This window comes from Pleurodeles waltl, chromosome 11, assembly GCF_031143425.1.
Source record: "Pleurodeles waltl isolate 20211129_DDA chromosome 11, aPleWal1.hap1.20221129, whole genome shotgun sequence".
NCBI classification, from domain to species: domain Eukaryota; kingdom Metazoa; phylum Chordata; class Amphibia; order Caudata; family Salamandridae; genus Pleurodeles; species Pleurodeles waltl.
The window spans coordinates 340,540,421-340,555,208 of NC_090450.1; the positions used below are offsets into that span (position 1 = coordinate 340,540,421).

General features: G+C 42.3%; 1 protein-coding gene across 3 annotated transcripts in view; it reads right to left on the reverse strand.

Annotated features, from left to right (window-relative positions):
• Positions 1-14,788, reverse strand: part of FARP2 (FERM, ARH/RhoGEF and pleckstrin domain protein 2) — a 1,575,889-nt gene that overhangs the window by 644,754 nt on the left and 916,347 nt on the right. For all 3 annotated transcript variants that reach the window (XM_069213633.1, XM_069213634.1, XM_069213632.1), the window contains exon 15: positions 9,527-9,616. In XM_069213633.1, coding sequence (XP_069069734.1) covers positions 9,527-9,616 — 90 coding nt within the window. The remainder of the gene's footprint in view (positions 1-9,526; positions 9,617-14,788) is intronic.

The following is a 14,788-nucleotide window of genomic DNA, read 5'->3' on the forward strand; positions in this document are numbered from 1 at the left end:
ACAAACATGTTAAGTGAACAGTTTTCAGGTTAATATAAAGTTTTTCAGCTTCTTGGAGATCGTAGGTCAAGGATGTGAATCATAGCTTTCCATACCTTCTCGACTGGAGCCGGGCTCACTTCCTCTGCTTTCAGCTACCTGAGGAGGGATATTAGTGCTGGGACGTGCACCACTGGTGTCCTCCTTCTGAGTAGGCGAAGCCTGTAAACAGTCATTTTGAGAGTGGGGTGTACCCAGATCTCTCAGTGGCTATGGATGGGAAGAATAACTGTCATCCTGCAAAATGCTCCAGTTACCCGCACTCATGGCGGACTCTGCTGTGAAATATAAGTCACTATTGCTCTCCAAGAAAGGATCAGGTTGTCAGTACTGCTTAAAAAATGAGACATTACTAGTTATTTCTTCTCCTTGTCATTCAGACGTTATCATGGTTCTTTTCCCACACTAACCCTCCAGGCCTCAACTTCAAAAGGTAAAAATAATCTGCTTCCAGCAGGTCGATATTTGATGAGTACCAAATCACCCAGCTGAAAATGATGCAGCTTGGCCCATCGTTTCTCATTCCGTTCATGGCACTTCTGCAGAACTTTTGCTGCCTTCTCCATAGTTATGGATGATTCCATCACGTGTGGAATAATATCCCCCACTACTTGGTTGATACACAAAACTCTCTGGGACACTCCAATGGTAGCATGCAGAGTGAGCCGGGATTTCCGAAGGAACACTTACAGTGAATACTCCAAGTTCTGGCCATCGGCAAGTGCAATTCTCAAAACGTTATTTAATGTCCTCATAAAATCTTCGGCATCGCCGTTCGCTTGAGGTCAGCGAGGAGTTATCTTCCTGTGACGAGCTCCTTGGGACGCAAGGTACTCTTAAAACTATTTGCTAGAGAAAGGAGGTCCATTGGCAGTTCTCAATTCTATCATTAAGCCATGAGCTGCCATGACTTTCTCTACCTGAGGTATGGTCTAAGTTGTTGTCATTGACTCAAGAATTTCAACTTCCGGGTATTTCGATACGTCATCTATGATCACTAGCATGTGTCAGCCATCAGGGAGAGCTGCTAATGCTAGCTGAAGGCAGTCGTCCGACTGAGTGGCGCCTACTATGTCCTCCAGAGATATAGGCCTAGGCCTTGATCGCTCCACCACCAACTGCATACTCTCCTAAGTTCTCAGCGTCCAATTCTTCCCCGATGGTGGCTGGTCGGGCATGTCTTGAAAGACAGTCAGCCGGGTTCTGAGAGACTGGATGACAAATTACCGTGAAGCAGTATTCCTGTAATTGAAGGATCCATTTCTCTATCCTGGGAGGTGGCTTCGATGATTATCCTGTGAATAACCATATCAGCGGTTTGTGGTCAGTGTAAACTATAAAGGTTGTCCACACAGATAAAGATGGAAATGCCTGCACCCCCGTGTGTGGCAATGGCTTCCTTCTTGAGGTGGGAGTAGCGTTGCTCTGAGTCTGTGAAAGCGCGACTGGCATTTGCTATTGAAGCCCACTCGCCAATTGTCATGTTTTTGGGAGAGTACGGCTGTCAAGACCCTACAAAAACCTGTCATGCCATAACCACGAAAGGTGCAGGAAAAGTAATCAGGATGCAGGCGAAGAAGTATCCCCAGTGCAAACAGCGTTGTCCTAGTTGGAGGAAGATTTGCCAAGTCGTGTTACGCTTTTTACAAGGAAGAGGTCTTGAACAGGAATCCAAGATGGCCGACGCTTAGGCAGACAGTTAAGTTGTAGTTCTAGTGTTGCATTCAGTCTAGTTGCTGTGATACGCGCATGCTGCTTGAGAGCTTTGCACTCCAACTGTGATCTGACAGGAGTCAGGTGTTCAGAGAGAGAGAGCGCGTTTTGGGAGGAAACTTTTTCGTGAGGAAAATTCACCTTCGCAAGTATATTGACAGAGAAAACAAGCACCGCAGCGAACGATAACTCAAAAAGCTGACAGCAAATTCTGAGACAAATTTTTTTTTGAAGGTTTACGAAGATTAAGTGGTAAGAGAATATATGATTATTCAAAGAATATTATGAGGATATATCAACAACTCAAACAATATAGCATGCCAGATATAAACAGAACGTAAGAAATCTATAGCAGGAAAATAAATACGCTTATTTACATTAAAAAGAAGTTAATTAAAAGACAGTTAACTAGAAGGTTATTCCTCTTCGTCTGCAATCAAAATAAGAAATAACTATATATATATATATTTATAGCAACATTTTTGAGCAAGAAAAAAACACGTTGAGAAAACAATACTCAGAAATAGCTCAGTTGACAAGCAGACAATTCTTCTAATTAAAGTGAGAGAGTTTTTTTCAAGAAGTTCATTTTACACAACAAACAATGAAACAGAGGGAGGCAAAATTCCCAGAGAGCTCAGGGTGAGTGATTAGAACACTGTTTGCTAGAGAAAATGAGCTGTTAATCAGAAAGAATAGTAGGAGTCTTGATGAAACATCGTCTCTGAGGCAGTCTCTCTAAATCCCATTCCCCTTTTCCCACTCCAGGGTGCTCAATACGGAGATTAGTTTTGTTGCGAGTAGTCTCGGTTGGGATAGAGGATCAATCTCCTGCTCCTGAGGAAATAAACTCCACATATCTGACAACGGCTCCCAAACCACTGGGGCGGGCATTCATGGATAGTTCCAATTTGTGGCAAGGGTCAAAATATGCCAGTGTGGTTTGTGCAGATAAGGCCCATTTGGTTGCTTCAAATGCTTCTTCTTGGGTGGCCCCATTCCCAAATAGCATTTGCTTCTGTCAGTTCTCATAGAGGGGCTGGTAGGGTGGTCAGATTTTGAATAAATCAACCACAGTAAGTGACCATCCTTCGGAAACTGCATACACCTGTGACGCTGTTTGGGGCAGGTGGGGATTGAATGTCAAGAACCTTGGCAGGATCAGGCAGGGCTCCCTATTCAGAAAATCGGTAACCAAAGAAGAAAATTTCCTTTCGTAGAAAAGCGCACTTTTCCCAGTGTAACGTGAGCCTGCTATCATGTAGCCGCTTGAAAGTGGCCCTCTAACGGTCCAGATGTTGTTTGTTGGTTGGGGCATGTACCAGGATGTCATCGCTGACATTGATGACACCTTTGAGATCAGCCAGCACACTCCAGATGGTATCTTGGAAGACCGCCGCCGCTCTGGACACTCTAAAGCTGAGGTGTCTGTATCGTCTCAAACCAACATATGTGGAGAATGTTGTGGCTGTGATTACACAGGATTCCAGGGTTAGAGGTAGTTGATAGCCAGCTTAGAGCTCCATGTTCGAGAATCATCTGGAACCACTCACTTCCGCCACTATATCATCCACGGTGGGTGTCAGGTGATGGTCACACCTGATGGCCAGGTTAGGGAGTCGCATTTCGACACATATCTTGACTTACCCCCCCATCTGTTCGGGCTTTCGGGCAAAAAAGATCGGGGAGACCCAAGGGGTAGGACCTTCAACCTTTTCAATGATGTCCGCTTGTTCTAACTTCCACAGTTCGTCCTCCACCTTTGGACACAGATGGAAAGCTACTCGGCCGTGTTTTTTAGAGCAATGGGTTGGATGGACTCATCTATGTGGATGCATAGAAGATGGTCTTTAAGATAGCCAATGCCTTGGAACAGCTGTGCGAATTCAGCCAACAGGTCTTTTATACTCCTGATCAATGTTCCCTCAAATTTTTTTCCACTGTGTGCGGCAGTGTGCGGTCTCTGTGCGCTGCAGCCAAGGATACGTGCGCCAAGAAATTGACCATTCACGCGTGTGCAGCGCATAACTAGCCAAGATCTTTGGCATTAGCCTCTCCATACCACTAAAGCAAAAAAGGGATATCATTGCTTCATGCAATAGGGCATCAAGGCAGTTTTGTGACCTGGTTGCACACCCCAAGGACATGACCTGTTAGGGGAGCACGTATATTGCTCTAAAAGGCTTATTTAGGCTTAGAAAGTGATAACGCATATAAACTACCACAAAGTATAGGAATGGTGGAATATTTGATAACAGCACATTTTCTACTTTTCTGAAGCATTTCCTAGCTAATGAACCATTGATTTTCAAGACAAATATCACTTGCCCGCTTGTATGCTAAAGCATGCCAAATGATGTTTAAAACACTCCCCGCGGCATTTAAAAGCTGTTTTCATTGACTTTAATCCAGATTCAAATATAAGCATTATCTGCCTTAGGGGAGCACGTATATCGCTCTAAAAGGCTTATTTAAGCTTAGAAAGTGATAAAGCATATAAACTACCACAAAGTATAGGATTGGTGGAACATTTGATAACAGCACATTTTCTACTGTTCTGAAGCATTTCCTAGCTCATTAACCATTAATTTCCAAGACAAATATCACTTGCTCGCTTGTATGCTAAAGTACGCCAAATGATGTTTAAAACACTCCCGCGGCATTTAAACGCTGTTATCATTGACTTCAATCCAGATTCAAATATGAGCATTATCTGCCTTAGGGGAGCATGTATATCGCTCTAAAAGGCTTATTTAGGCTTAGAAAGTGATAACGCATATAAACTACCACAAAGTATAGGAATGGTGGAACATTTGATAACAGCACAAAGTGTGCGCTTGCCAAAGGGGCCTGCGCGATGGGGGAAGGAAAGGTGCGCGCGCGCCTTACTGGGAACATTGCTCCTGATGTGTACACTAAACACAAATGTGACGAGGTGGAGCCACTCCGCTATGCAACAACTCAGCAGCATTCCTGAGCCATACCTAGTGACATACACCTTGGCACGGGTGCAATGAGATTCATGTGAAATTTCTGTGGCGGACACCCATGCGAGTAGGAGTGGGGTTAACAAGCCATAAGTGAATACCTTGGTGGTGGTGGGGCGCAGAATGGGTTGCGGGGGAAGAATTTTCCGTAGCGACTGTGCAAGAATGTTTATTGAAGCCTCTGTGTCAATCAGGGCCGGGACTTCGTGGACCGACACTCTAACTGCACACTTCAGAACTCACATTTGGGAAAAATCCCCTGGCTGCATGTCATGTATGACATGAACTGCTCTGTCTGTGTCCTCATCATCACCCATATCTTCTTCATCCATGGGTGCCTCTGGGATCCGCATGGTGTTGATCGACTTGGATTTTCTTGCCTTTGGTGTAGCAGAGGAGTGACATACTTTGGTAAAATGATTTAGCTTCTTGCAGTAGTGCATCTCTTGCCTTGGGCAGGGCATGGTCCTTTGTGTGGATAGAGACCTCCGCAGGTATAGCAGACTTTGGGGCTTGTTGCAGCCTTGGGGCGAGTCGTCTTCTCCTCAGTCCCAGCGGTCATCACCGCATTAACCGGTTCAGTTAGGATGTGTCCTTGAAGGGACGTTTCCATGTGCGCGGCACACACTTTTGAAAGTTCTTTTGACCACCCCCTTGTGAGTATGTCTGCCATGGGCATCCCTGGGACTTGTAAGATATTTTCTCATAGCTTGACTGATGCACAGCCCTGTATGAACTGCGCCTGGATCTCATTGTCTGCGTTAGGTAGTGTGCAGGTGCTGGCTAGTTCTCCTTTCTCCTTATCTTGCATAAAACACGTCTACCAATTACTCTGGAAGCTACCTTGTTTGGTGTAGAAGGAATCGTTCATGGTCAGGATTTGCAAGAGGCTCAAAATGTGAGGTCAGTGCTTGTTTCAGTGTGGCATACGTGAAGGGTGGGCCATCTTCTGCAACTGACATCCCTAGTTTGTGAATGGCAGTACCCCCAATGTGCAGGAGCATCGGGCAGCAACGGTAATTTTAAAGTGTTGTGGCAGCAAAGTAAGGTTCTAGTCTCTCTAACCAGTCTTTCCACCATTCTGCTTGAGCTGATGGGGGACTGTATGATGAAAGGCTCAAGGGCAGGCACTGACACCATCCTAGGGAGTCAATATGCAATGCAGAGGAGAACGAGTACTGCCTATGCACTAGGCCTCTTTCAGTGTGAGATGATGCCACCAGGTGGAAGTAAAGCAGTGCATTCAGTTGAGACTGTAGAAACCATTCCGCGACCAAAAGTCACTCTTTGGTTAATATTGTCCTAGTTATTATTAATATTATTGTATTTTTGTTTGTTTGTCTGGAATCTCACACCAGGGAGCAGCCACAGCCTTGAAGTGATGACAGGCACTCACCCTCTAAACTTCATGTGAGAGTGATGCAGGTGGCCTCAATCAGACCAGACTATGGCCTCACGAACATCACAGAGGCCACAGGGGGGATAGACAGCAGGCAGACGCTCAGAGCAAAGGAGACAGCAAGGCAACGGTGGATTTTGTAGGTGGGGCCAGCCAGGAATCCACACTGTCCTCCTCACGACCCTGCAGACCAGTCGATGCAGCCCGCCTCAGTCTGCACAAGCAGCTGCCAACCTTGAAGAGTGTGAAAACTTGGGGCCAGACAGGATTGTTCCGTAGTGTGGAGACAGGTGACGTCCTTAAACCCTGTTAAACCAAGCAGTGCAGGCATGTAGGGTGCTTCTCGTGCTTCAGAGCATGGACAGGTGATTAGCCCCCTCTCGTCGCCAATTTGTTAAGTATTGTGGGGGGTGGGGAGGGGGTAGCACAGGGGACGCTGTTTGATTGTATTTCTTAACTCGCCCTCTGACCTCTCGTACCTGTCCCAAGGTATTTTTATTAATCCCTACCTCGCGTCATGGCTGTGGCCTTTTCACCTCGACGTGATGGTGGCGTTAAATTTCCACCCCTCTCACATACTCTGGACATGGGTCATCCCCAAAGTCCCAAACACAACACAGGGAACAGTGCTTGTGCTCAGTGTTTATAGGTGATAGGGGGCTGCTATAGACAGTTTGATATTTCCATCTGCACTTTTACTGAAAGAGAAACAACAAATATAAAGCTTTCACTGGGTATGGGGAGAAGAGTGGATGAGGTTATGCATTACTGTGACAAAACTGTCTATCTTGATTGCAATGCTCAGGGCCAGGGGCAGTAGGTGGCATAGCTACTGAAGTGCATCCGAGGGCATCCTTCTCCGTCTGCATGCCACCTCCGGCGTGTGTTAGTACTCATTTTGAATTAGAAGTTATGGCACTGGTCTGCACTTTCTTGTGTTACCCAGCACCAGACAACATGAATGCCTTGCCGCAAAATACACTGTAATTACAACTGAACACCTTCAGTTTTAATGAGCCTAGTTTCTTTCAAATGTATTCCATATTAATATTTGTGGTACGCTTCTGTATGGTTTAGTGTTTTCTGAAACATAATATCTGTGTATTTAATTGGAAATAATAATTTTTCAGTTTCTTTTTGAAAGTACTGGTGGCATTCTAATATTTAATAATCCTTATGGAACAATAAATGCATGCTCAAATGACTTCTTTAATTTTGCATTAATCTTATGCTATAGTCATCTTTGTTTGCTGGGACGCTCTCCTTCAAACTTTTTAGGAGTCAGCCTATGAGTGCATGGTATTTATGCTGTTTTAGAATATGTGAGAAAACATTCTATATTAAGCCATTCAGTTAATGCATCCCGTGCCACCTGATCCTGGTTGCATTGCTCATTAGTAGTGCAATCTGTAGAGCCAGATCTGCCATCCAAAGAATCTAATTGGGTGAAACTTGTGTTGCCTTTATTAGCTTAGAGATCCTGTGTCCCTGCAATGATTTGTACAGAACTCACTAGGAACGTGTTGTGAATAAAGTACAGTGGAGCAGAAACCTTATATATAAATAATTTTAAATAAACTCCAAGGTATGCATAGCAGTCAAATGTGTTTATTATGCGGTACTTCTGCCACACAGTGTCTGAAAATGGCTGGAGCTGGGATGAGGGGCACTCTATAAGCTGCTTGCTGCAGGCATTAGGTCATCACTAGGTGAACTCTATGTCAAAGACTTATTTATGGTCATTCCTGGGACTGTTTGTTCAATTCGTTATGGAGTTGGTGAAAACCTTGGAGTAGTGGCCCAGATTAACATTTCGTAAAAGATACATTCCAAAAGGTTTGGAATATTTCACAAGGTACTGCAAAAGCTACATGTAAGAGTAATAAGTGTAATCAACTAAACCAGTTTCAAGATAGTGGAAATGCATGGTAGCTTCATCAGCAGAGAGAACAGGAACTCACTTCCTGCTCTCAAGCAGGACAGAGGTTGGGTTACCACTAAAAGAAAAATAAATACGTGGAGTTCGGCCCAATATTGGGATCTATTAAAGACTGTACCCAGCCACTCCTACAGCAGGTATTGCCCTCGTAATACTGCCTCTTCTTTCCTTTTTGATTATTTTTTCAATTTAATTTGTGCCTTGGCATCTGGGGCTATCCTGGTATTTGAGGGTGTTTTGGGATTTAGAATGATTGGCATATAATGGCTTCTTCTAAATATGTGATGTCTGGATCCCTGACACACACAGGTAATGGCAGGATGACTGCAATATGTCTAACCACAGGCAATCACTCGGGTAGCATTCCAGCCTATTGTTCTTTTGCCCACTATGCCACCTCAGATTAGACCCAGCCACAAGCACATCTGTCTTGATCTTCCTCCAATAGGATCAACCCAGCCTGAACTGCCGAGCCAGGTCCTCTTTGAAATGCAACACAAGCAACTCAAGACTGATTTCAGTCAGATTGGGCCTCTTCAATTGGGTGGAGCTTGGCTCCAGTGGCACCAGTTAATGTAATTGATCAGGCTCAATGCTATAATGTCACTTCCTCTGATATAATCACAGGTAAAAGGTTGTGTGATGTCACTTCCGCTACTCATAACATGTTGCTGAATTAAAGTCATGATGTACACATTGCTTAAGTCTGTTATTAAATATCAGAGATTAAATGTAAATGAAACGTGGTTGATCATATGGCAATCTGGAAAATGTCATGGAAAACTTATTGCTAATCAACAGGAGGGTTTGCAGGAGAACTTTCATTGCTAAGCTGTGTGGTGCATGTGACTGCCAGTACTATATTGTAAATCTTGGTGTCATTCTGAGATCCTGATATACTTCCATCTATTGTCCTCAAGTTAAGTTAAAGATAAGCATACAACTAACGATGATATGTTTGGAGGATTGTGTGGTACCTGGAAGTGAGATAAGTGACCCATTAGCCAATTATGCTACGGTGAGGTGCAGGATGGTGTGATGATCAGTCAGTCAAGGGAACTGTACCCTTTTAGATTGGCAAAAGGATGTTACATTGGAGGGACCGTTTACATTGCTTTGAAGGCTGCAGCAGTAGGGACACCATCTGAGGGACCCAGGAGTCACCAAAAGTTAGACAGCAGTAGTGCCAAGTGAAAGATATTGATAGAGGGCTGGAAAAAGGTGTCTGGTCTTTTGACTGTCTGTGACTGTGATATAAGTACTTATTTCAGTTATTTCTACAGCTTGTTTAACTTTCACCTAATGCTATACTTACTGCAAACCCATTCACATGCATAAAAACTGATAGGAGCATCAGCTGCACCTAGATCTCATTGTATTTGTAAAAAAAAAATGATTTACGCTGCACAATCTTGGTAGTAGATAATAGCAGCTGGCAGACTCACTCACCACAGTGATGACTTCCAAGTCTTTCAGGTATGTTCTTTCAGTGGTCAGAATCTCCTTTGCAATGAAATAGGCTTTATCTGTTGGGTAGCGCTGGAACATACACAAAACAATAGGCTTTATAAATTACAGCATAACTAATCACATTATGTGCTTTACAAATCCTAATTTACCATAACTATAATGAAAAAAGCAACAAAAAGCAAAGTTGGACCGGCTTTCATTAAGAGACAAGTGATGTGCTAAAGTCATGACACCTCCAATCAGAGTGAAGATAACTGTCACTGGCATAGCCCATTCTGCCAGAGAAAAGCGGGGTCTAAGTAAAGAACTACTAGATCACTAGAATAATTACAATAGTAGCGCACAAAATAAGAAATACCTTGAACTTCACAAAAATATTGAAGTAGCCAGAATCAAAAGCAACAACACGTTGAAAGCCACAAGAAAGAAATAATAAAGACGCACAGTAAGTAAGATTTTGACGTTTTAACCATATTTGGGAAAAGGACAGAAGATGGAACCTGCAATCATTCACTATACTTAACTGACATCAAATAAGATACCAGCCAGTCAGTCAGAAGAAACTAGGGAATCATGAATGCTGCCCTGTGCACTGCCAAAAACATTTAAATAGCTGGTGAGGTGATAGAGGCAGAGATATGGTACGTTTGCAAGTACCTTCTAGGTTAGACTGTAATTTTAGAAATGTTCTTAATTTGTGTAGGTTGTAGATGGGCCCACAGTATGTGCAGTGGCTATGCAGTATGGGAAATGGACTGCTAGAGAGGTATCAGTCCTGATGAAAACAAACCGGGCAGCATTAAGTGCACTTTCAAAGAGAGAGGGGATATGCTGATGCACTATTTTATCCATAATAGGCTGGAGTGACAAGAAAATGTACATTTATGTGAGATATGTGCTTCGAAGATCTCGGTCATCTCAGTGAACTTGGACAGCCCAACTGTTATAGTGAACTGTAAATGTGAGTGGGTGAGGGAGGAAGATACTCAGGGAAGAAGTGAGTTACTGAAAAGTTATTAGCGGTGACTGATCTTATTGGTGCATGTTTAAAACTAGTGAACTTCACATTTGAACACATCTGTGGATGTTTACACTTGCACTTCACATTTGAACACACCTGTGGATGTTTACACTTGCACAAGCAGATTTAGTTCTTATTGGTTTGTAAAACAAATAAACCTATCTTCAAATGCTAATTTACTTCAAAGAAAATGGGGGCAGATAATGAAGTCCCTCCTGGTAGAATTCCATAAAATCCTAACCAGAATTGGAGAGAATTAAAAATAAGTTAGTTAATTTCACATCCCTTCCAATTTCTTAGCTCAAAGGACAGGACAGAGAGAAAATGCACTCCTCAGGTAAAAGAAGATTTAGGGACTCATCCTTTGCGGTATGAAAACATAGATGGGGTTATTGTGTAGCCATTTTAGTTATAGCTTCAAACGCGTTCCTTTAGCAAACTAGGCCTGCCGCTGTGCACTTTAACCTAGATATATTTTATTCAGCTTCGTTCATCATTTTAACAATAGCCACATTTGCAGTCTTGTTTTATTTCTCTCTATCTAGCTGTTCTTTGCCTAGGCCAGCACTGTGTTCTTAAATAAGACATTTCTTTCACTCTGTGCTTTTCTCAAAGCTGCAGTAAGATATGTTGCCGGTAAACGTGTTAATGCTTTGTCTCTAGTGTTCATAGAAACATACACATCCTTAGGTAGGGACATTTTCTCAGAAAATCAGCTGTTTTATTATAAAAACACTTCTTTGTCCCATACAGATGACCACGACTGTATGGTGAATGCTTAACGCGTTGCTACAGCTGCTTATGTAGACTACAGGCCTTTTGCTCAGGTATGAGGGATGATGTTGTCCCAGGGAAACCAGAAGGGCAGAAATAGAGCTTAACATGCTGTGCTCTAATATAGCCTAAGTAGGATTTTTTTTAAACTATTTTAGTAACAATATAGTAGCATTATTTGTATGTTTTACTCTCCTTGTCACAATTCTAATCCTGTCATGCTTTATCATCCTGGTTATTGCAGTACATGCTTTATTATCTAAGATGCAGATGCTTCATTAAAACCTTATTGAAACATATACTGTCTCTGAATGTCCTTGTATATGTGAGACTCATGTAAATGAGAGAAATGGATGCTATCTGAGTGACCACGATCTCCCTGAGGAATCAATTGTGTCATGCGTTCGGCTGCCCAATCATCTCTGCCCTTGGGTGGAGATAAGCCACTTCTAGTTAGCCGACAGGTGTCACCTGTAGTGGGTTAGACTCAGTCCCTCACAGTGCAAGTGATTCTGCCGCCCAAATCCAGTAGTCTCATTAGAATAATGAGAGCCTACATGACAGGGCAAAGTCAGCTTAGATGGTATGTAGCTCTGAAAAACATTGTGTGATCTGGACTGGCAGGGTGGCAGTTCTCTTGTTATTATGTCACTATTTAGTTACAAGGTGGGACGTTGACTGATTAGACGAAAAATAATTATTTCGCCATTACTATAGCAATGTACTTAAAAGATATTTATAAAGTGCCATTCGTATTCTTCTTTGTCCACCATCCATTCATCTCATTATAAATTAAGGATATTTTTGCTATCATCGAATCACATATGATTCCAAATGGCTTTGAATAATCAGGAGACATACACACATTCTCAGAAATTATTCAAAACTACTAAAACGATACAGATAAAACTAACACTTAAAACTGTGTTCAAGTCTTATTCTTCCACATTAGTGTCATAACCCTTGACCATGTTGTCCAAAAACAAATGTGAGGTCTATAGTGGGGACTTTTGCAGTGGTTCTAAAAACAAACAAAAAAAAAACATTTTCATATGAGCTTATTTTAATTCCTATGATATACCAGGCAAAAACACACTGAAGCTGAGCTTGGTATAAGCTCCAAACTGCCCCTAGCCATGACACAACGAGATAAAAGTTGATTATGGGTCAATAGAAGCAGTAGCATTCACCCTGCAGGTAGCACTGCTGTGCCGTGGTTTCAACAATCTGCACCAGGACATAAATAGAAAGACATATGGACCAGTAAGGGTTCCAGATCCACCTTAAGAATAGCTGCCAGTTCCAGAATCTGTTTGGATCCCCAGCTATTCAAACGCTTACGGTATCCTGTTGGAGTAGATATGGTAGAGTTTTACACTGGATAGCTTTATTAGTCAGAATAAAATGTTTTAAATCACATTGGTGATGGTATAGAGAAGCCAATTTATTTTTAAAAGTGCACGAGGAATGAGATGTATTGAAAGGTTGAACATGGCTTCCCCTCCAGGATTTTGCACAACCTGATGTTTAAACATATTAGCATTAGAAGTTCAGCTCATAACCTAACTTTGCATCAACAACAGCCCTAGCTACAGTGGCCTTATCTTTCTTCAATACAAAATGTCTGGTTTTCCGAAGCAGCCTGTTCAATGTAAAAGTGGGATGTGTTGATTATATAGTTTATATGTTGGTCCATGGACATCATGGGGTATCATACTCGGTCTAAGGTTTTCACCCATATTTATCAGTCCCCAACCAGGAAAGAATTATGTTTGGCACTGTTCTTTTTCAGACAGTCTACCAAAAGAAACTCAACCTTGGCTGCATTCAAGTTGTGCCAATTTTGGTTAATTCAGGAATTAATATTCAAGAAAACTTCTGAGACTTTAGCTCCAATTCTGGCTGTTTTCGGCAGCAGATGGAACACCTGAGTGTCATCAGCGTAGTTCTGGAACTCAATCTCAAGAGCTGTCAGAAGATGGTCCTGGCATCGGACATTTAAATTAAACAACAATGCTCAAATCTCTAACACCATTGTAAATTACCTTTTCTCTCCAACCTTCATTCTACCCTTCATATTAGTAGGAAAACAAAACCAGTTAGCTGCCACCCATATTGAATAATATTCATACTTCATGACTAATATATTGAGAACAACCCCAAGCAGCGAGGTTGAGGGGGGGGAAGCCGGAAACCAAGTGTCATGAGTTATTTGCATCCTAACCCTGGGGACGGTCTCACAAATTATCAGTGGAACACCAGCAGGAGTTGGGAACGATCCCTATTATTTTGCATCGGGTGGGTATAATGAAACATTCTCTATGATTCCCACTTGGATTCCAGCACAAGATTGACTCCAGGGCGTACCCATGTAACAATCAGTAACAATCTGTCCAAACAAACAATTAAATACTTTCTCTTTTTCTGTGATTATTACAAACCTTAGACCAAAACATTTTTAATCCACCTCATGAGGGTTAGAAACTTTTGGTACTGCCTTCAGTCCTACCGCTTTTTACAAGCATTATCAGATTATGAAATTTGGCACTGAGTAATATTGTTTCTCCAAGCTGCAGTACGCTCTACAAGGTCAACACACTCTGAATAATCATGTTTGCTGACCCCTCTATTTACCTGTGAAGTAGCATAATGGTTTTTAGATTAATCATGAATGTCTTTCTATCTCATTTGTTTTACTGATTGATTTCATGTATTTTATTTATGTGTTTTTATTTTTTATGTCTATTTTGTATTATTTATTGTATGTACTTGTACACTTATGGCTGTTCTCATCCAAATAAAGTGTATTCTGACTAACATTACCAGATCAGTAATTCTTTTCAGAAGAACAGAATGTTTGAGGATGTTGAATGTAGTCAACAAGCCTGAGGAATCCCACCAGATCACCTACATAACATGGTCTGTATGTCTAACAGTGCAGTCTTTAAGTTTCTTACTTGTCAGAACCAGATTGTTGCGCTGGAGAATATTATTGTCTTTCAACAGAAGTCATATATTTGTCTGGCTGCAGTAGTTTCCAATATTTGTATTGACTACAGGAAACTGGAGATGAGATAGTTTTTAGGGTTGAAAAAGCAAGCGCTCTGGCCTTTTGCAAACTCTGTGGAACTTTTAACCTCACCTACTCTTGCTATTCATTCTTTGTTCTGCTTGTTTTAAATGCTTCATTTTATTGGTGCATTTTGTGAAATGTCCCTCCTGTGTGTGCTGAGTTCCCTCTCAGTCGATTTCACTAAGTGAAAATTTTTGTTGGCCATCACACTTCGCCACGCTTCCTCCTGTTACAGCATGTGATGGCCCCTCCTCTGGTTTCGGTTTGCCTTTTATCCCAGCCACGAACCTTTCAAGGCATTCACGCAGGGCGTCAATAACTCCAGTGCTCGTGCTCATGGCGGCCGTGGGGCTTTGAATTGACTTGCTTACGT